The 20,929-nt window shown below is 38.9% G+C and overlaps 1 protein-coding gene across 3 annotated transcripts in view; it reads left to right on the plus strand.

Moving 5' to 3' along the window:
- CSMD1 (CUB and Sushi multiple domains 1) overlaps positions 1 to 20,929 on the plus strand; it is a 2,098,967-nt gene that overhangs the window by 1,791,931 nt on the left and 286,107 nt on the right. For all 3 annotated transcript variants that reach the window (XM_003940706.3, XM_074384178.1, XM_074384179.1), the window contains one exon: positions 9,691 to 9,795. In XM_003940706.3, the coding sequence (XP_003940755.2) occupies positions 9,691 to 9,795 (105 nt within the window). The remainder of the gene's footprint in view (positions 1 to 9,690; positions 9,796 to 20,929) is intronic.

Below are 20,929 nucleotides of genomic sequence, written 5' to 3' on the forward strand. Positions count from 1 at the left end.
GTGAGTATCAAGTCCATTTGTATGTTCACTCAGAAAGAATAATCAAGAAGACTTTCTAATTTAACTCTGCAGCACGCACCGTATAATGTTCTATGTTCTGAGGTGGGAGTTGAGAAAGGAGCACTCACGTTCTGTGTCTCCTGTGCAGTTTAATATGGAAACATCTGGCCCCTGAAGCTTTTACTTGCTCCTGCACAAGTGAAGAGGAATGAGTGCCCTGCCCTGGCTGGTGAGGGCCAACCAGAATGAAGAGATGATATGTTCCTCTAGTTGTATGTCTAAAGATTCCCTTTACTCAGCCACTGAGTGAAGGGGATGTCATTAAAATCTTTTTTTTTTTTTTTTTTTTTTTTTTTTGAGACAGAGTTTGACTCTTGTTGCCCAGGTTGGAGTGCAATGGTGTGATCTCACCTCACCACATCCTCCCCCTCCTGGATCGAAGCAGTTCTCCTGCCTCAGCCTCCTGAGCAGCTGGGATTACAGCGAGATTACCACCACGCCTGGCTAATTGTGTATTTTTAGTAGAGACAGGGTTTCTCCTTGTTGGTCAGGCTGGTCTCCAACTTCCAGCCTCAGGTGATCCACCCGTCTTGGCCTCCCAAAGTGCTGGGATTACAGGTGTGAACCACCACGTATGATCTAAAATCATTAATTCTAGTCTCTGTTTTGCCTCTTTCTCCTAATAACAGCCCAAGCAGACCCTGTTACCCCCTTTCTTTATGTTTCAACTGAGACCAGGTATCTAAGAGGGCCTTCCATCCTTCTTTGCCACTGCAGCCTTTCGGGTACATTTTTGGAGGTCGACTTTATAATTCTCCTGTTCTCTCTCAATACCTCACTCCCTCCCTTCCTGTGTACCACAGGGCGTAAGGTCCAAGGTCTCGTGAAGAAAATAGCAAAGCAAACATTGCCCTCAGGCTTCTTGTGTTCAACACACACACATCTTCCAAAGCCAGCCTCCTTTTCTTTTGAGGGTTGCTTGGCATATATCCAAATTTAGAAAGCAGAACTTCCTTTTCCTTCTGGCTGTGAATCTTTTCTTTATTCACTATGGGTCAGGCATGTGGAACTGTGAGGAATGAACAGCTGTCTGGACACAAACGGGATTTGTTCACAGTTCAAGTTGGTGTTGTCAGGGGTAGAGTGAGTTTTAAAATGGAAATGAAGAAGGCTAGGATGGACCTGTTTGCGTTGGCTTTGATTTGGTGTGACCTCATAGTTTTAGTATATATGTAGTTATAGAAATAAATACTGTGTATGTGTGTGTGTGTAGCTATATACATAGAGTGTGCATGTGCATATGTACATATTGTATTTTCTACCTGCCTTTTCAGAGGTATAAAACAACAGCCCAGTAGCACCCACATTCTGCTTTCTAAATATCCCTCTCAACTCCATTCTTCCATTAAAAGAACCAGCATTTCTTGGAGAAATACTGACTGTAAAGCGGTGGTAGGAAAAATTCAACATAAACTATTTTGTCTGAAATAGAACTTTATGGCCTGGCGTGGCAGCTCACGCCTGTAATCCCAGCACTTTGGGAAGCCAGGGCAGAAGGATGACTTGAGGTCAGGAGTTCGAGACCAGCCTCGGCAACAGAGCAAGACCTTGCCTCTACAAAACAACAACAACAACAACAACAACAGAAAAATTTGTCAGGCTTGGTGGCATGGGTCTGTAGTCCCAGCTACTCCAGAGGCTGTGGTGGGAAGATGGCTTGAGCTGGAGTTAAGTGCTGCAGTGAGCTGTGAGTGTATCACTGCAGTCCAGCCTGTATGACAGAGTGAGACCCTGTCTCTAAAAAAAATAACGACAAGAAAAATAAAAGTTAAAAGTTTATACTGACAAAATTAAATTAATGAATTAATGAATGAAAATTAAGGCTTTCTGTTGCCGCAGAATGGCAGCTCGTAAGTGGAGAAGGATGAATGTCATCGGCGGGTGGTCATTCTCAGAATGGGCTCGGGCTGGAGTATCAGCAGACATCAAGCTAGTGGGTGAACAGTTGATGAGAAACAGGACTCTCAGAGTCTCCTTGCATCTCCCCCGTGAATCCTACGTCATGACAAGGAGTAAAAAGGTGCCTTCGATGTGGAGGGGTCTGACAGACAGGTCTCTCACCAAGTGATACAAGATCATCAACAATGAGCCATCATATGCATTGGTATACGAAGATACTGACTCTCAAAAAAAACAAGAAGCTTGAATTACTGTGTCACATTGCAATTTCTGTGGTGTAAATATTCCCACCATGGCTGATTGCAAGCGGCTGACATGAATTCAGTCACGCTGAGCAGAGCTGGGAAGCGATGCTGGAATTGGCACCTCTGAGCCTGCATGGGGCCATCCACCTCCCGCCGTGAGAAGCCCTCGGAAGAATGCAGCACCCCACTTTCTATTCTTGCTCCAAGTGCATGGCCTGATCCAATCACACAGAGCATCAGACAAACACAAATTTAAGGAGAAAAATCCCACAAAAGAGCTTGCTTACCTTTTTTTTCTCGAAAGTGTTAAGTTCATGAAAATTAAGGAAAGACCAGAGAACTCTTCCAGACTGAAGAACACTGAGGGGTCTAACACAGGACGCCCTGAGTGATTCCAGTAAACTCCTGTCCTCTCCAAGCCCTGGTGCCAGATGGGTGGAATTGAAAGGAGGGCAGCAGGTGACATGTCCTATCTATGTTATGTTTTCAATTTAGAGAACTGTTTTGTGTTTTAAAAAAAAAAAAAATGGACACTGGATTTTTTAAAGAAATGAGTCATCGTTATAAATCATTTAGAATAAAATAATTGTACACATACACACATATAGCAATAGATATAATTATTGTAGCTGTAGAGAGTGGATGCTTCAGTTTTGTGGTACTACACTTACAACTTTTCTTTAAGTTAGAAATTATTTCGAAAGTTTTAGAATGAATTTTTAAAAAACATTTTAAGGCCGGGCGTGGTGGCATGAAGAGGCCAAGTTGGGTGGATTATGAGGTCAAGAGTTTGAGACTAGCCTGGCCAACATGGTGAAACCGTACCTCTACTAAAGATACAAAAAATTAGCTGGGTGTGGTGGTACATGTCTGTAATTTCAGGACTCGGGAGGCTGAGGCAGGAGAATCGTTTGAACCTGGGAGGAGGAGGTTGCAGTGAGCCAAGATTGCTCCACTCAGCTCCAGCCTAGGCTACAGGGAAAGACCCCAACTCCAAAAACATACATTCATACACACATACATATATACATACATACATAAATTTATATGGAGAAGTGACAAGTTAGCCATAAAGTTTGAATGTGTTAAAGCGTTAGCAATATTTAAGCTTTTTTGTAATTATGATACTTTAAAAATGTTTATAAAGGAAATATTAAACCCATTTAAAAAGTTATTCAGTAAAAACAAGAGTAGTCTAATTCACAGTACATAATTCACAGAAAATATATTGATTTCAATCACTCAGTACTTCAGTGTTTCATTTCTGTTTGGACAAGCATATGTATGTAGGTATTTTATCACCAGCCACTTAACATCCTTTTTTTTGGAAATGGGTTATAAATTATAAATTAATAAAATAGAACAAAATGCATACAGATTTGTGGCTGACATATTAAAGAGGGGTAAATATCACCATGCTGAGAGGAGAACCTCCAGAAACTATAATATAGTTTATTTTTCCTTTGTTATCTATTGTTCTATCTAGGTCACAGTAAAATATATGATCAAAAACATTCTGCCTATGGCGACACTTTTTAAAAAATGACTCTGTTGCATTTCGTGCAGGGGCATAAGCTCCTTCTGATAGGCCATTCTGAGAAGATCCCAGTGTGGAAGCCACTGCTGGGAAGGTGCCCTCTGCAGGTGCCTGGGTGCCCAGCCCCACATTGTGCTCCCGGCTTCCCCCGTCTGGAGGGTTCTTGCTTCTCCTGTGTAGCACTAGGACAGCGAGATCCCACATTATTCATAGGATAGCAAATGATTCTCTTTCATAACAGGAGTGTACACAGGACTGTCATTCATGGATCTGCTTGCTGCAATTAACAATCACTGTTAAAGGGGGCCTGATGAGTCACAAAGCACTTTCAAATGCACAGCTCACTTGTCAGTCACACGCAAGAGACTTGTGATCATCTTTGCTTTATAGAACTGGAGCATACCACAGCATTTTCAGTGACTTGAGTGACAGAGGTAAGTGGCATCACAAGTAGGTTTTCCGCCAAACATCCTGTGTTCTCTCAGATGTGTGGGAGTTAAGCTAGGAGGACGCAGAGGCATAAGAACGATGCAGTGGACTTCAGGTCTTGTGGGGAAGCGTGGGAGGAGGGCGAGGCATAGAAGACAACATAATATGGTGCAATGTGTGCTGCTCAGATGGTGGGTGCACCAACATCTCACAAATCGCCACTAAAAAGCTGATTCATGTAACCAAATATACCATCTGTACCCCAATAACTGATGGAAAAATAAAAAAAGAAGTAGGTTCTTCTGATGCCACTGTAACATGTCCATGGAAGATGAAGAAAAAAGTCGAACAATGTGTATGGAATACCTGCCTGGGAGATGACTGTGCCAGGGGCTAGAGGATATTAAATAAATTTTAAAATGTAAAAGCTGGAGTCTCGTTTCTCAATGAGGGTACAATTGAAAAACCTGTACCAAGCAGGAGTCATACATTGGAACTTAGAGAAGAGGTGGATCACTGTGCACATGGGCAGGCTGGTGGTTTTGTGGAGGGAGTAAAGACTGAGCCGATGCTCCTGTCATTGGTAGGTGGAAAGTGGAGGAGAAACATGTTTTTTTTTAAAAGGATTTGCAGTTAGCTAAATAGGTGTAATGGAGTGGGAAAAGTAAGTGATTATACCAAATTACATGTAGAAACAGTCAAAAAGTAGTGCAGATGATATAGTGAAAATTTATTTGGATAAATTAATTACATCTATAGTAATATATTGTTTTTACAAACATTATCTAAAAATGCAAAAGTAATGCAATCATAAGAGGACAGCAAACATCATGGTAATTGGATAAAATAGGTTAAAATGGGTGTTTTAGTGGATATCTCTTTTCTTCATAGTAAAAAGGGCTTGGAGTCAGCCCAATGAGCAGGTGTAGTTAACAACCCCTCCACCCCTTCCTTCCTTCCTCCTTCCTTACTCCTCTCTCTGCAAGACCTTGGGTGTGCCCTGTTTTCAGCTGCACAACCAACACTTTGTTTCTTATAGAGGCTGCGGAAAAGAGAGAACAGTTTAGGCAGATTACCTTTCTCTTTAGAGACGCACCAGGTCTCCACTATGCATCCACCCGTCATCTTTACTCCATTTTCTGTTACACAGTTTACATTAACTTCTTTATCTGTTTGTGCTGATCAGCAAGGATAGGTTTATAGTTGTTACCCCATGATTTTTTGTTAAAATATTGTGTATTTTTCTATTTATTTTATGTCTACTTACCTGTCTGCCTATCAATTCAAGGTCAAAAAGCAAAAGAGTTATATCAGCAAATGCTTCATAAATGTTTATCATTCAACACACACAATGCTCTTGCAGTGAATTATGCACTAAGGATTCAGGTTTAAAATGACTCCACCTCCCAGAGAAAATACCTGCCTTGCCAGCCAAGGAAAACAGATGGAGGAGCAGACCCCAAATCTCAAGCAGGAACTCCACCTTCAAAAGGCTCTAAGCGTACACACACACACACACACACACACACGCACACACACACCACACGCGCACACACACCACGCCATTAGTAAAGAGAGCATGTGGAGTTCTCTTTTCTCTCCTTTCTCGCTGTTCTTCTAACATACTGCAGTAGCAACGTCGATACCGATTGACCAAAGATACTAACTTCACTCCTTAAGGCACATGTTTAAACTATGGCAAACCTTTGTAAGCACTATGGGAGATTCTGTTTGTTAGCCCAAAACCAAGAAGAAGTCCTTGCCATGTTTTCAGATGATACTTGACAAAATCCTCCTTTGCATTTGTAGCAGTATATTCTACTGGGACCTTATTTCCTCTGATTCCACTGGTATTTTTTCCAGCCTCATTCCAGGGGAGAGCCAGGAGTTCATACCGTGGTGTTCATACCTTGGGTCTAAAAGCAGCAGGTGTTCATACCCATGGGTGGACGCCCTCCAGGATTTAGTCTTTCAAAAGGCTCAGTTTTGGGAAGCAGAGAGGATGGTGGTGAAGGCGGGTGTTGAAGTAGTTGAAGTGACTGACAAGAGGAAACTGATGGCACTTCCCAGGCTGGGTTTCCTCTAGGAAAATAAAATATAATTGAATTCCTTGAGCACCACAAGGATGTGACTGGACCTTGGAAATAAAATGGTAGCCTGATGCCCTTAGGGTAGGTTTTGGACCAGGGACTCATCAAGGAGGATTCTATCAATACTGTGCACAAAAACAGGAAACTGCTCAAATTCAGGGGTCCAGGTGAGGTTGAAGAATGAGCTTATGTGAAGTAAGGAGTCAAGGACCCAAAAGTTTGAGTCTATGGGCTGTCCTGAGGCAGGAAAGGAATCCTCAGCCATTATAGAGATGAAATTTCCCCATCTCCATAGGATGAGTTCTCAAAGCACAGTATAGATCCACAGAAGTTGATCTACAGTTTTATGAAAAGACACCTCTTATGCCCATGTATAGAAATAAAATGTGCAAGGATTACTCATTTGTAAACAGATCATTTTGTTTGTGGAACAAATGCATAAGAAGAAGGCAGATACCCGTTCTGAGGCTCAGCTGATGGCTATTTTGTCAGCCCACGCAGGAGATGTATGTAGTAAGAGCATAAAGGAAGATGGATTAAAGCCTTACCAGTCATATTTTGCATGGCAAGGTCGGTCTGCACATTGTCTTTAAGGATTTGATGAGTTTCAAGTCTTTGAGGCTCTGTTCTTTTCTTTTTATTAGTGCACTCCTTATATGTTCTCAGTTACACAGTGTTCCATAGTAAGGATATTCTACTATGTAACATTATCTGTGTTGAAGGACATATAAGTTGCCTCTGGTGTCTTACTATTACGAGAAATGCAGAAATGAATATCTTTCTACACATATCTCTGTTCTAATCGAGGAATGCTCTGCTTTGCACCAAGTCAGAGAATAACTAGTATGTTTGGCAAATGAGTTAGTAGTTTATCTAACAATATCATCGGCATCCATCCGTGTTGTCACATTCAAGGCTTCCTCCTTCTCCAAGACCCCGGACTGCCTTCTAATCAGTCATCAGGCCCTAAATGACATGCTTTCTAAGTATTTTTCCAAATTATTTACCTTACGTCATATTCTTGGGCTGATAACATGGGCTGATGAACCCATGTTGATTGAATGAGTGAGTGGCTTAGTTTGGAAAATAGGTGGTGATATTTGAATGAATAGAAATAGGAAAGGTGCCAGGTACTGTTGCTCACACCTGTAATCCCAGCATTTTAGAATACTGAGGCAGGAGGATCATGAGGTCAGGAGTTCGAGACCAGCCTGGCCAATGTACTGAAACCCTGTCTCTACTAAAAACACAAAAATTAGCCAGGTGTGGCGGTGTGTGTCTGTAGCCCCAGCTACTTGGGAGGCTGAGGCAGGAGAATCGCTTGAACCCGGGAAGCAGAGGTTGCAGTGAGCTGAGTTAACGCCACTGCCCTCCAGCCTGGGAGACAGAGCAAGACTCCTTCTCAAAAGAAAAAAAGAAAAGAAAAGAAAAGGCAAAGTGAATAAGAGGAGAAAGAAAAAACATGCCAGCCTTATTAAATGGAGCATCTTGAAGCAAGAGAAGCTAATTGTGAAAACCAAGTAATGATAATAAGCTAGAAATGTAGGCATTGGTCAGATCATGCAGGGTCTTCAGACCAAATCAAGGAGTGTAAAATTTGGTTCTAAGATGATCAGGAATCTATGAGAATTTTAATATGTCTAATCATACATACATTTGTAAAGTGCTTCCTGACTGCTGAATGGAGAATGCACTGAATTAGGAAAAGATCAGGCTCAAAAAACAGGTTAGGAGATGACTGCACTCATTGTGGTTAATGTAAGGCTGCCTGCACTGGGGTGATTATTGTGAAGATAACATGAAGTAAGTGAAATAATTTGGAAAAATATTTAGAAAGCACATCATTTAGGGCCTGATAAGTGGCTGGAGGGCAGTCTGGGGTCATGGAGAAGGAGGAAGCTTTGGATGTGAGGACGTGGATGCATCTGCTGATGTTATTGGTAAGAAACAGTGGAGATCTACCAGACGTTTCAGGGATAGATAGATTAGGAGTTTGGTTTGGCACACATCACCTTTAAAAAGGGACAGCCAGAGTCCTTGCCGAGGGTCACTGGTTTAATCAAATCTGTTGGTGGTTGGACACGGAGGCTCACACCTGTGATTCCAGCATTTTGGGAGGCCGAGGTGGGCAGATCACTTGAGGTTAGGAGTTTCAGACCAGCCTGGCCAACATGGTGAAACCCCATCTCTACTAAAAATACAAACCTTAGCAGGACATGCTGGAGTGTACCTGTAACCCCAGCTGCTCGGGAAGCTGAGGAAGGAGAATCCCTTGAACCCGGGAGGGAGAGGTTGCAATAAGCTAAGATTGCACCACTGCACTCCAGCCTGGGTGACAGAGTGACATTCCATCTAAATAAAATCTGTTGGGGGATATTAGAATCGTTTAAGTAATGAGCTAAGGATGATAGACAGTCTTATCTTTTCAATAATGTTCATCTGTTTTGAATAATTATCAACTTATACTTTGCTGTGTTATTTAAATTTTTACTCCCCTTACTCACCAGTACTATCCTCAGCGTAGCTCATTTGAATAATTTGTCTATACTGGGGTGAGTTTTACACCATGAATATTTCCTTGACATCTAGTATTTATCCACTTCTAATTTAGATAATGATTCTAATAGAGTATCGAACATATACACATCAGGAAAAAAGTAACCTAAACTTGCCTGTTATCATTTTATATTATGATGCATTCTACCAAAATGTCTCAAACTTTTGGGTGACGAACCATTTTCTTTTCCTCAGCACCTGCCAGGATGATTACTTATTTGATACCCTGGTCCTCAGTACCTGTATTTCCCTTACCAGTGGGTTAGTTACTATGATGCAGGCTAGAACATTTTAAATAAGGGAAGCATTATGTCAAAATAACCCTACATACTCCTTTTCATGCATTTTTAGTTGAAATTATTGACAGATCCAGGAAACGTTGCTCAGCATGAGCCACATTGGGAAGAGAATGGGCATACATGCATGGTCAAAAGCAGCGCCTTTTGAAAGGTCTCTCAGACCACTACCTACCTGGTCTGACTGCTCCCTCAACCTCATTACACTTGGCTGTTGAACTTTTCATTCCTCTCTGTTCATATCACTTAAAACAATAAATTTAAAAAGCAGATTATATTGATAAAGCAATGTAAAAAAAGACAGAAAACAACTCGCGGTACAAAAGGAGTTTTGTATAATAGCACAAGAGAAAGGTGTCACATGGACTTGAGCAGGTCAGAGCCAACAATGGATATCTTTTTATTGTACCTAGAAAAATAGAATGGCAGAAATGCATAATAAAATGAATGCTCAGGTTAAATAGGTGGCAATCAGACAAATTATAGGAATTTGTAAGCCTAATAATTATCCTCGTTTTATATTTAGAAAAGTGACAGTATTTTTAGTGTTAAAATTCTATCTGCATTGTTTCTTACAGGCACCACAGTGCCAGCGCTGCTGAACAGTACTTCCAACCAACTCTACCTGCATTTCCAATCTGACATTAGCGTGGCAGCTGCTGGTTTCCACCTGGAATACAAAAGTAAGGACAACTCTTTCTGCATCCAGCTTCCACTGTTGTACTGAGTCACTTTTTTTTAAGGAAAGAATAACAAATAATGCTCTTACTAAACAGTGAAATATTATTTTTCTAAAACTGTATAAGACTTGCATGAAATTGACCTTTATGAAACCTACTTCTTTAAATATGTAAGCCAGGCGCAGTGGCTCACACCTGTAATCCCAGCACTTTGGGAGGCAGAGGTGGGCACATCACCAGAGTGTTTGAGACCAGCCTGTCCAACATGGTAAAACCTCATCTCTATTAAATTAAAAAAAAAAAATTAGCTGGGCAGGGTGGTGGGTGCCTGTAATACCAGCTACCTGGGAGGCTGAAGCAGGAGAATCACTTCAACCTGGGAGGCAGAGGTTGCAGTGAGCTGAGATTGTGCCACTGCACTCCAGCCTGGGTGACAGAGTGAGACTTCATCTCAAAAAACAAACAAATAAACAAACAAATGTATAAGAGACACATTAATATGGAAACGTGTAAGTTAGAATGTAGCGTAAATAGATGCAACAATTGCTTTAATTTCACAGTTTGTATTAAAAAGTATAAAAATGAACCACTTGTAATATTACTAGTTTTTTATGAGGGATTAAAACATATTCATATTAGCATCCCCAAAACATGGACAGTCTTACTTTCTGCTTAGATTATAGTCATAAGCCTCTTCTATTTCTAGTCTCAAAGACAGTTAAAGTAAGAATGAGCAGAGAGCTGTTGTTCCAGTGCATGCATTTGTATATTACTCATTTTAATTGGAAGAAGGCATCTCACAGTAGACTCTAACCTTTTAAAGATGGATGTGAGACTGACTTTATAGTCTGATAAATGAAATGACGAAGGTCGTATACACAAATCTTTTTTTGGCATTTGATTATGCAGGTAAACCTTGTAAATGCGAAATAAGAATTTCCAATGAGAGTAAGGTTTATTTTAGGACCTGTTTTCAAGCACTGAAAACGTTTAATGTTGATATTCATCTCCTTTAATAAGCAGTTGCAAATAAGCAAACACATGGATACGCTTTAATAAGTGATCTTTTGAATTGAGATTAAACAGTTTGCTAGGATGTAAATGCATGCATATTTTTCAAAGCCCAGATTTCCAGCTGATGATAAATACTCAAAGCCAGACACAAACCACAGGGCTGTTTCACATTCTGGTTAAATTTTCCTGCTTATTATGGGCATTTGTATGCAAGTTCGTTTCAATTTACATGAATAGGACTACTTTAGTGACAGTGTAAAATGATACTATGGATGTTACTTACATAGATGTGTCTTGAAAAATTTGCTACTTTGATATACTTTGTGAATCTCTGTAGATAGACAAACATAAGCCTTATTTACAATAGAATTTAAAAGTTGACTAATATTTTCAGGAGTGTTGGTATTGATGACTGCTCTTATCACTCTCAAAGTTATCTTGTAGTTTCTGGCTTTTCATTCATTTTTCTTGGAAAGTGGTGCTAGTGAAATCATGAGTCTATGATTATGATTACAGCAGTCGGACATACACTCACCTAGTCTTCAGCCCCATCAATATAATTGTCTACTTTATTACTAGACGATATAATTTCTCTTTATTCCTAGATAATGTAATTCATTTAAAAAGAGAGACTAACTTGTTACTCATTCTTATGAACTTTGAGAATCCAAGCTTTTGTTTAATTACTTAATGTACTTTTTTAGTTGGGCTAAACATAATGCTACATTTTTATTTATTTTCTTTTTCAAGTGGTTGTTTCTGATACACCATTCTGATAGTGTATGCCGTTCAAGTATTAAGAGGAACTCATTTTTGTTCTTATTCTTCAGGCCAGAGTTTGAAATATAGATTATAGAAAGTATTTGTAGAATTGACCTTACTGTGATTAGTGCCAAATTGTATAAGGACTGTTGATGTAAATCGCCGAAAGATTTCCTGATATTTTAAATTCATTGACGTATTTTTGGATTTACTTTAAGATACAGACTGTCAATCTACAAATCTCTAAATTCATATTTTTCAGCAAAGTTTATGTTCATGAAATAAAAATGGAAAAAACCATAGGCACTTACTCTCTGCCAGGCCTTGCTCTAAACTTGTTACCACTTTTTACTTATTTGTCCTTAAAACAGCCCTGTATTTTTGAAGTATGCTCAGTTTTTCCAGCTCAGAAAACATAGCACTGAGCATTTTTAGCCTTTTTGAGTTCTAGCCACACTGTTAACAGATGGCTTGCAGAGGCAGGCATGAAAAAAGCATTTTATTACGAATACCATTTACTGAGCACCTTGCAAAGTATCCAGACCACCCTATGAGGAAGATGACATACAGACAGGTGTTCTACAAATGATGACACCAAAGGTCAGTGCTGGCTGAACCACACGTGGAGAAGCAGGGAGTTTGTGAGCCCATACTGGAGATTGAGTTTGCCTGCTTTTAAAACCTGTGCCATTAAGGCTTTTCCTTTCTTTCTTTCTTTCTTTTTTTTTTTAAATTATACTTGAAGCTCTGGGGTGCATGTGCAGAACATGAAGGTGTGTTACATAGGTTACACGTGCTTTCTTGGTTGTTTGCTGCATTCATCACCCCGTCATCTACATTAAGTATTTCACCAAATGCTGTCCCTCGTCTATCCCCCCATCCCCTGCTATCCCTCTCCAACCCCTCCCAAACCCCACAACAGGCCCCAGTGTGTGATGTTCCCCTCCCTGTGTCCTATACCTACCTCCATCTCAGAAGTTTTTCCTTCATTTGCTCACATGGGGATGAAGACTGGGCCCCCTTAACCATTGTTAAGTCCAGATGGACACTGGTAGAAATTTCTCAAATGAAAACCAAACACTTACATTTGAAAGATAGGCTGTAAAATGGTAATGATAGCAAAAGCAATTCCAAGAAGGTCTGGTTTAATGTGTGTGATCTAGACGCTCTGTGATCTTACAGAATCCAAGTAAAAGCTCAAAGGATCAGCGTCTTTCGATTACTAATATATTCTCTAGCCATTTAGTCTTCGCTCACATTATTCAGCTGTACATTTGAGAATTAACACAAGTGTCACTCTTGCTCTGCGTTCTTTTCTGAAGACAACCAACGAAACCAAAACAAACCAGATACTCAGATATCTTAAATTACAAACTTACATTCTCGAGGGGGGGCACAATTAGAAAGAAAATACCTAAATCTGATTATGGTTATGATAATCACCTGGAAGCAAATTGGTGGCATTCTGAGGTACACAGGATAGCAGTACCTCAAATTAAAAGTATCCCTGGAAAGAAAATAAGCAGTAGTCAGCCATGAAAACACTTAGAGCAAACATTGTAGTCAAAATTAAATATTAATACAGAGACCCCGGGTGGAAAAGAAGCTAGCACATTGGTGATGCAAAACAAACAAAGGTGTAGAGAAGGAACGGCTGTGAGCAATCGGAAGAGAAAGAAAAGGAAAGAAACAAGGTTGAAAAGCTGGGCCAGAGCCAGAACGCGCAGTGCCTTCTAGCCCAGGGTTTACTGTAAGAGTTATTGGAAGTCATTGACTCTGTGTAGTTCTGAGGCAGACAGGGAGCTCAATTGACTGCATAATGCAACTCTCTTGGTTTTGTATATCCATCAGTTTTTGATTGAGTTTACTTTCGTTAAATATGATATCTCTTAGATAAATCTAGTCTTTAAAAACAGAGGCATGCTGCAGAAAGGGAAAATTGTTGAGTAGCAATGGGTTTCTGAACCCAAATATAGACACATTGGATGCAAAATATTTAATAAATATTAAACTGGCATTATCTGAGCACACATATATCCTCTATTCCCAAATATTGGGTAAATCTAAAGAGTTGATACTCCAGAGAATATATTTCAACAGAGGCCTACATACTGAAGTATATTGTCTCATTGACAACTTGTGCTCACTTGAAAATTGTGATTATTCTATTTTTTAAGTCATTCCTTTGGTTTTAGGATTTTCTTACTCTCTTTAGAATCCATGCTGTTATTCTACCAAATTTATCTCTTGGATGTTAAAACTTGAAAGACTTCTCTATTCTACAGCAGGTCTTGCAAATTTTTCTTGGTAAGTAACTAGGGAATAAAGATGCTAGAAATGGAATAAGTAATAACCAGTAGCTCTGTGACTTAGCCAACCACCGACTAATCGTTTATGAAAACCTCAGTCCTGTCATACTTTTGATCAAGGCTCTAGACACAGGGGAGTGGACTTTGGAATGTAAGTGGGATTGAGATGGGTGGTGAGTAAAGTTTTGATTGCTAAAAAGTGAAATTGTATTTGAAGTGGAAATCAGGCAGGGTTGCTTGGAGTCCCTCCACTCTCCTTCGCCAGGTTGTCTATTCTTTACGTCCTGTTTAATAAGTAAAAATGAAGTAAGAACTTTCTTTTCCAGAGAGCTTTTTTTTTTTTTTTTTTTTGAGACGGAGTTTCACTCTTGTTACGCAGGCTGGAGTGCAATGGCGCGATCTCGGCTCACCGCAACCTCCGCCTCCTGGGCTCAGGCAATTCTCCTGCCTCAGCCTCCTGAGTAGCTGGGATTACAGGCACGTGCCACCATGCCCAGCTAATTTTTTGTGTTTTTAGTAGAGACGGGGTTTCACCATGTTGACCAGGATGGTCTCGATCTCTTGACCTTGTGATCCACCCGCCTCGGCCTCCCAAAGTGCTGGGATTACAGGCTTGAGCCACCGCCCCCGGCCCCAGAGAGCTTTTATCATAGTTCACCAGGGAGTGGTGCAGTACTTCATAAGAGATCTGTAATTGGCATTCAAGCCTTTTAAACACTACCTTGTTAGGGCGCTTGTTTATTTCTCATTTTTAAATATCTATTCCCCCAAATCCTGTCATTCTTACGAACTGTAGCCATAAATTTCAATTGATCTTTCTGTCCCTGACTCTTTTTAACACAATGCCAAGCTCAGATTTATTCCAAAATGTCACTTAGATCAGATCATTAATTATATCCTGCTAAAAATCCTTCAGTGGGTCAACAGTATGTACCCTCTTTATTATGGCATTTCTAAATAACGTGGCAACCAGTTCATCACCCAAGTGTGTTGGCTCACTTGTTTTCATGGGATTTAATTACTGGGTAGTAATGGCCAATCAGTGGGAAAACGTTTTAAATAAATCAGAGATAGATTCTGTGATCATATCTTGTTTTTGATATTCCATTTTAAAGAAGAACTTACATAATTTACTATTTTAATGTGTGAACAATTTTTGATCATCACGTTTATGAATTTGTATTTCCTATGGTTTTATTATAAGAAATATTTTATTTTTTCCTATTTGTATTTTCTATAGTTACGCATGATCCATGGATTCATTGAAAATTAAATACGTTATGGCCCTTCAAGATCTTGGAGATAGTCACCAATCTTTAGGAAGTCATGCTAAAGAATGAGAGAGCCATAAACAAAATAACTAAAATACAATATAGTCTGTGCTATGGTAGGGTAAGGCACAAGTTAGAGGTGCCTTGTTCAAACTTGGGTTACATTTCTAGCTCTAGACTCAGTGGACTCCCCTGTCCCTTTTATTGTTCTTTTTATCGTAATAAAAATAGATATAACGTTACGTTAACTGTTTTTAAGTGTACAGCTCAGTAGTATTAAGTATATACTTAATCAGTTTTGTAATCAGTCTCTACAATGTTAACATCTTGCAAACACTCAGGAAACACTAATTCTATCTATCTGCTTCTTCGTAGCCTCAGGCAATCACATTTCCACTTTTTTTTTTTTCCTATGATTTCGACTACTAGAGATTGTTTATATGAGTGGAATCATACATTATTTGTCATTTTTGTGACTGACTTATTTCACTTAGCAGGCAACTAATACAGACTTTTCACTCCGTTGTTTCTTTTTAAGGTTTGATATAGTCACGTTTGTTTATTTTTGCTTTAGTTGCCTTTGCTTGTGGTCCATATCAAAAAATCATTGCCAACTCCAAAGTCCTGAAGCTTTTGCCCTTTGCTTTCTTCTAGCATGTAAACAGGGATGTACTGTTTGGGGTGGAGTCTGTAATTTACTGAGACTCATGATTCCTATCCATGTGTAATAAATAGGCTATGTCACTTCCTGGCTTGTGATCTTGAATACATTATTTACCATCTACTGGTGAATGAGGATATTGGTTCACATTTTTCGTGGGTGGTATGCAGACCAAAATGGTCCTGTGACCAGATAAATTTTGGAGACCATGTATTAAATACATTCGATGAGAATTCATCACTGCAGAGTTTCTCTGCAGCAGTAAAATTCTAATACCATTTGTGTGCCCCTGAGACAGAGATACATTTTTCTTCCCCCGAAGGTATTTGTTCACTTCCCTTGACACTAGACACACACTTCTTTATGCTTTGAAGAGACTGTAGGACGTAACAAATGGAAATAATAGAAATAGCATTTATGATATGTGTCAAACCTGCCAACAGTATACAGATGAGGCAAAATCTTTTTACCTCTATGTATGGTCTAAGCTTCCCAGATGATAAATAAAACAGTAGTTTCTTTTCTTTCTTAGAGAACTTTGTGATGAGGGGCATTTTCCCTATAGTTTTGTGTGTGTGTGTGTGTGTGTGTGTGTGTGTGTGTGTGTGTGTTGAAAACTCACTGACTCCTTACATACGGTGGCATAAAAGTCTGGGTGCAGACGTATACATTTATGGTTGTCTATAATAACAGCTTTTGACCTTTACTTTATCCGTTGTCAGCCTCACATGATGTCTCCCTGAGTGACTTGATTTCTTTCTTCACGATGTTCCAGCACATTATCTGAACTGAAATGCAATTTTTTGAATTAGAGTTTAGAGAAATAATCAGCAGCACATCTGTGTTACGGTGTACCATACCTCCATTCATCTAGAAAAAGAGGAATTTTTATCTGCATGTTGTGTGGCAAAGTATAATTATTTAGTTAATTACAGTAAACACTGCAGCCAACTAATTGTTTTCAAAATCAGAGACTAATTGTTTACGTTCCACACAGTGTTTGTGGTCTACCTGGGTACTGAATACTCAGGTGTCTCTATATGTGCCTGTATTTTGATTTCTTGACCCTGTTTGACGCTACTCCTCTATTAACCTCTTTACTTGGGTCTGCTTTTCTTACTCTCTGCTTATCACCTTTTTTTTGTTTATAGCTATCCAGTCTGAACATCTCTTTTTTTTTTTCCTCATTGTGATATTTGAAAACCATACAATCTGCCGGTCATGCGAAATTGAGAAAAGTTGCCCAAGGCTATTTCAGTTCATAATATTCACAAAGGTCCCATTTATACTGTTCTAAGTATTTGATTAAAATTACATGTTTATCATGTGTTCTAAAATCATTTTCATTTGGAAGATTTAAGCATACTCTTATTCGAATTTTGCCTAATGGATTTAGAAAAATGGCTACAATAAGTTTCAGGGACCTGATGAGGCTGATTGTTATCTTCTGACTCATAATGCTCACATTTTAGAATCAGTTGTAGGTGAAGCCATTAAACTATATTTTTGTTCAAATTAGGGCATTCGCCTTCTTAATGGATTTGTTTTATATTCTTTGCTTTCATAGACTAGATTCATGAGGTTAAAAAACTTCTTTTGCTACATTCTAAATCCAATTGCAATTTTACATACAAGCATATTTTTAGATGTCCAAATTTTAAGAATGAAAATGAACACAAAATGTATTGTGGGTATTATATAAAACACTATAGTATATAAGACCCACCTCCTTTCCTACCTCCTGTGTTTTATTCTTTGTTGTTTATGTGCTTTTAAATGTTTACATTACACAAAAATTACCTTTATGTTGTCTTCAAATTGAATCAGGGAACCTGGGGATTCAGAGTTATGTATTTGGCTGGCAAAAAAGTAATTTTAGTTTTTGCCATTAAAAGTGATGGCCAACCTCATAGTTTGTGAACTGCTTTTTAAAGAAACATTGCTTTATCCCATATGATACATTATTATTTATGGTACAAAGAATATGTATGCTATGATTTGAAAGAACTAGAAATTATTTCTCTCAAGAATTTTGCTAAACAATATGACAGCTTACTTTTTCCCAGATATCTCTGCTTCTGGAAAATGTAGAATTTTCCTATCGTAGTTATGTTTTGCGACTTTTTAGTCTGCCTTTAGAATAACTCCTTTTATTTGTATATGTCTTGGTAGATACCTATCTTTTATGTCTAAATAAATACTTTATCCATTGTCCAATTGACATAATGTCTCCGAGTGACTTTTACATGTCTTTATCTTTTCTCTTCTTTTCTCCTCTTGTTTTTTTTTTTTTTTTTTTTTTCCCCGAGATGGAGTCTTGCTCTGTCACCCAGACTGGAGTGTAGTGACGTGATCTCGGCTCACTGCAATTTCCGCCTCCTGGGTTCAAGCAGTTCCCTGCCCCAGCCTCCTAAGTAGCTGGGGTTACAGGTGCCCAGCACCATGGCTGGCTAATTTTTGTAATTTTAGTAGAGATGGGGTTTCACCATCTTGGCCAGGCTGGTCTTTAACTCCTGACCTCATGATCCACCCGCCTCGGCCTCCCAAAGTGCTGGAATAACAGGTACAAACCACCACGCCCGGTCTAAATGTCTATTTCTGTAGGTTTGCTGTCACTTACATGATACTGCTATCCCTGGTTTAATAATATGAGATAGTGTCAATCAATGAAAACATCTTTCTTCTGAAACACTGCAGGAAAGGGAGACTTGTTGAAGAGCATTCTCTTTTTATTTATTTATATTTTATTTTGTTTTGTTTTATTTTATTTTATTTTTTTGAGACAGAGTCTCACTCTGTCACCCAGATTGGAGTGCAGTGACATGATCTTGGCCCACTGCAACCTCTACCTCCCGGGTTCAAGTGATTCTCCTGCCTCAGTCTCCTGAGTATTTGGGACTACAAGGCACTTGCTACCACACCCAGCTAATTTTTGCATTTTTAGTAGGGACTGGGTTTGACCATATTGGCCAGGCTGGTTTTGAACTCCTGACCTCAGGTGATCTGCTCACCTCGGCCTCCCAATTTTGTGCTAGGATTACAAGCATGATTCACTGTGCCTGGCCTCACAAAGATTATACGATAAGAAGTACCATACATAATTCTTTTCAAAATTTTTTTAAATAATTTTTAAAAATTCTTTTATTAAAAAACTACATCATTCTTCTTAAACATCTAAAAAGACAATTATGTATACATGTATGGGCTCAAACTTACCTTCTTTACAGTTCATATTTATTACCAAACACCACCCTGGCTACTTCTTATCATATCATCTGTTTCATATTTTGACTAATACAGTAATTAAATATAAATAGTCTAATCTTTTTCTGGACCAAAAATCCATGAGTAGATGACCTTCTGTCCCCTGAAGGTCCGAAGGTTCACTGCTTGTCTTCTGTGTGCATTCCTTCACCTCCTTTCTGGTTTTTCTGTTTCAGATCCACTCTGCAGATGGTTGAGCTCTCGCTCAAAAGGTTTCGCCCCCCTTCCTAAAAAGCTCAGGGCTCTCCTGTGCTCCACTCTCGCCCTATTTTAACACACCTGCCTCTGTCCTGTATGTCAAGCTTGAATGTCTGCCCCTGCATCTGTTCTCACGGTGATTTGAATTACTCCTAGTGTTGCAGGCAAATTAGTGCATCTTTATAAGGGAAATGCAATGTATGGAAAATAGTTGGGCTCTGATCATATCAATCGCTTATCCACTTTGTCACTCCACTTCTGGATAGATATAATAGCAGATTTAAATAATATTGCTAAAACACGTACTTGCACATACCAGGTATTTATATCTTTGCATTCTCAGCTTCTAACATATACTGATGTGTAGTGACACTGGAGAAGGAAGAAGAGATGGTTCTTTTTACATTTCAAATATTGGGCTCGACATATAACTGCTTCCTGAGTCTGGCCATATTACACATCAGTTGAAATGGTATTTTTCTGTGTTTTATTTTATTCATTTATTTATAATTTGTTACAAATTAATTGTAATTCCAGAAAGGTCAACTACAAATGCAAGGCTTTCCCCACCACCCAAAGGATCAATTGGATAGAATTCAAGAAAGGAGAAAATAACAATAACTCAATACATAATAACTTCATATAAATCAACATATAATAAATAAAAGCATATATCTATGAGCAAAATGTGCAAATTTAGTAATTGGACTTTAATATGAATTGTAATGTTTCAGTTTTCATTTCAAGATTTTTTTTCTTTATATTTGGAAACTGTTTTTATAATTGATATGCTTCCTTCTGTGTCACACCTGGTGTATCCTTGAAGTATCTCAGAATGATGGTGACAGTATCACCCTATAGCAAATTTTTAGTATTCCCGACTAGTTAGAAATGTATCTAGTATTTTAAGCATACATTTTTTTCAGGGTAAAATAAAAAACTCAGAGGTATATGGTAAATGACCTTGCTAATATGTGCTAGGAAAGAAAGGATGGGATTTAAATGTAGTAATCTATATTCTAAAGTTAAAAGAATTTTTTTTACTTACATTAGTAAAACAAGTTAAAGGCTTAAGTGATTATATATTTTTTTTCATATTAGCAGTTTTATCTTCTATGTAAAGCCCCAGTGGCTTGAAAATCTGTGGCAGGAGTGAAATATATTGCTGCTTAATGCTTATGGTATTTTATACTTCTAAAATTAACGAAAAATCTATTTTGACTTAGAAAAACATCATGGCACTCGTCATTCCTGCTCATTCTACATGGAATCAGTGGGTTCTGTAGCTTGACATTACTCAACTAGTTTCTGCACCAGTGGTTTCCATTCCGACCTGAATTCCCTAGCATAGGATTCTCAAGTGAACAACCTTAGTACTGTACAATGAAGATACTTCTCTCTCTCCATTTCATCGTCTCAGATTTGGGCAAACACTCAGCAACCTGGTGAACGATTTGGGATGGTGTTGCCTCTGACTCAACACTTGGAGCACTGTTGGGGTGCACCTCTTACAGGCTCCAACATCAAGGCAGTAGAGGAAATGTACTGTCAGCTCACCATGCAGGAGAGCTCAGGTTCATGTACAGGGGCACACCGACCTATGCAGCTATGACAGCCAGGTTGACTTCACTTTACCTCTCATTTCATATCAGACACAA

The sequence above is a fragment of the Saimiri boliviensis genome, chromosome 13 (assembly GCF_048565385.1).
Source record: "Saimiri boliviensis isolate mSaiBol1 chromosome 13, mSaiBol1.pri, whole genome shotgun sequence".
NCBI classification, from domain to species: Eukaryota; Metazoa; Chordata; class Mammalia; order Primates; family Cebidae; genus Saimiri; species Saimiri boliviensis.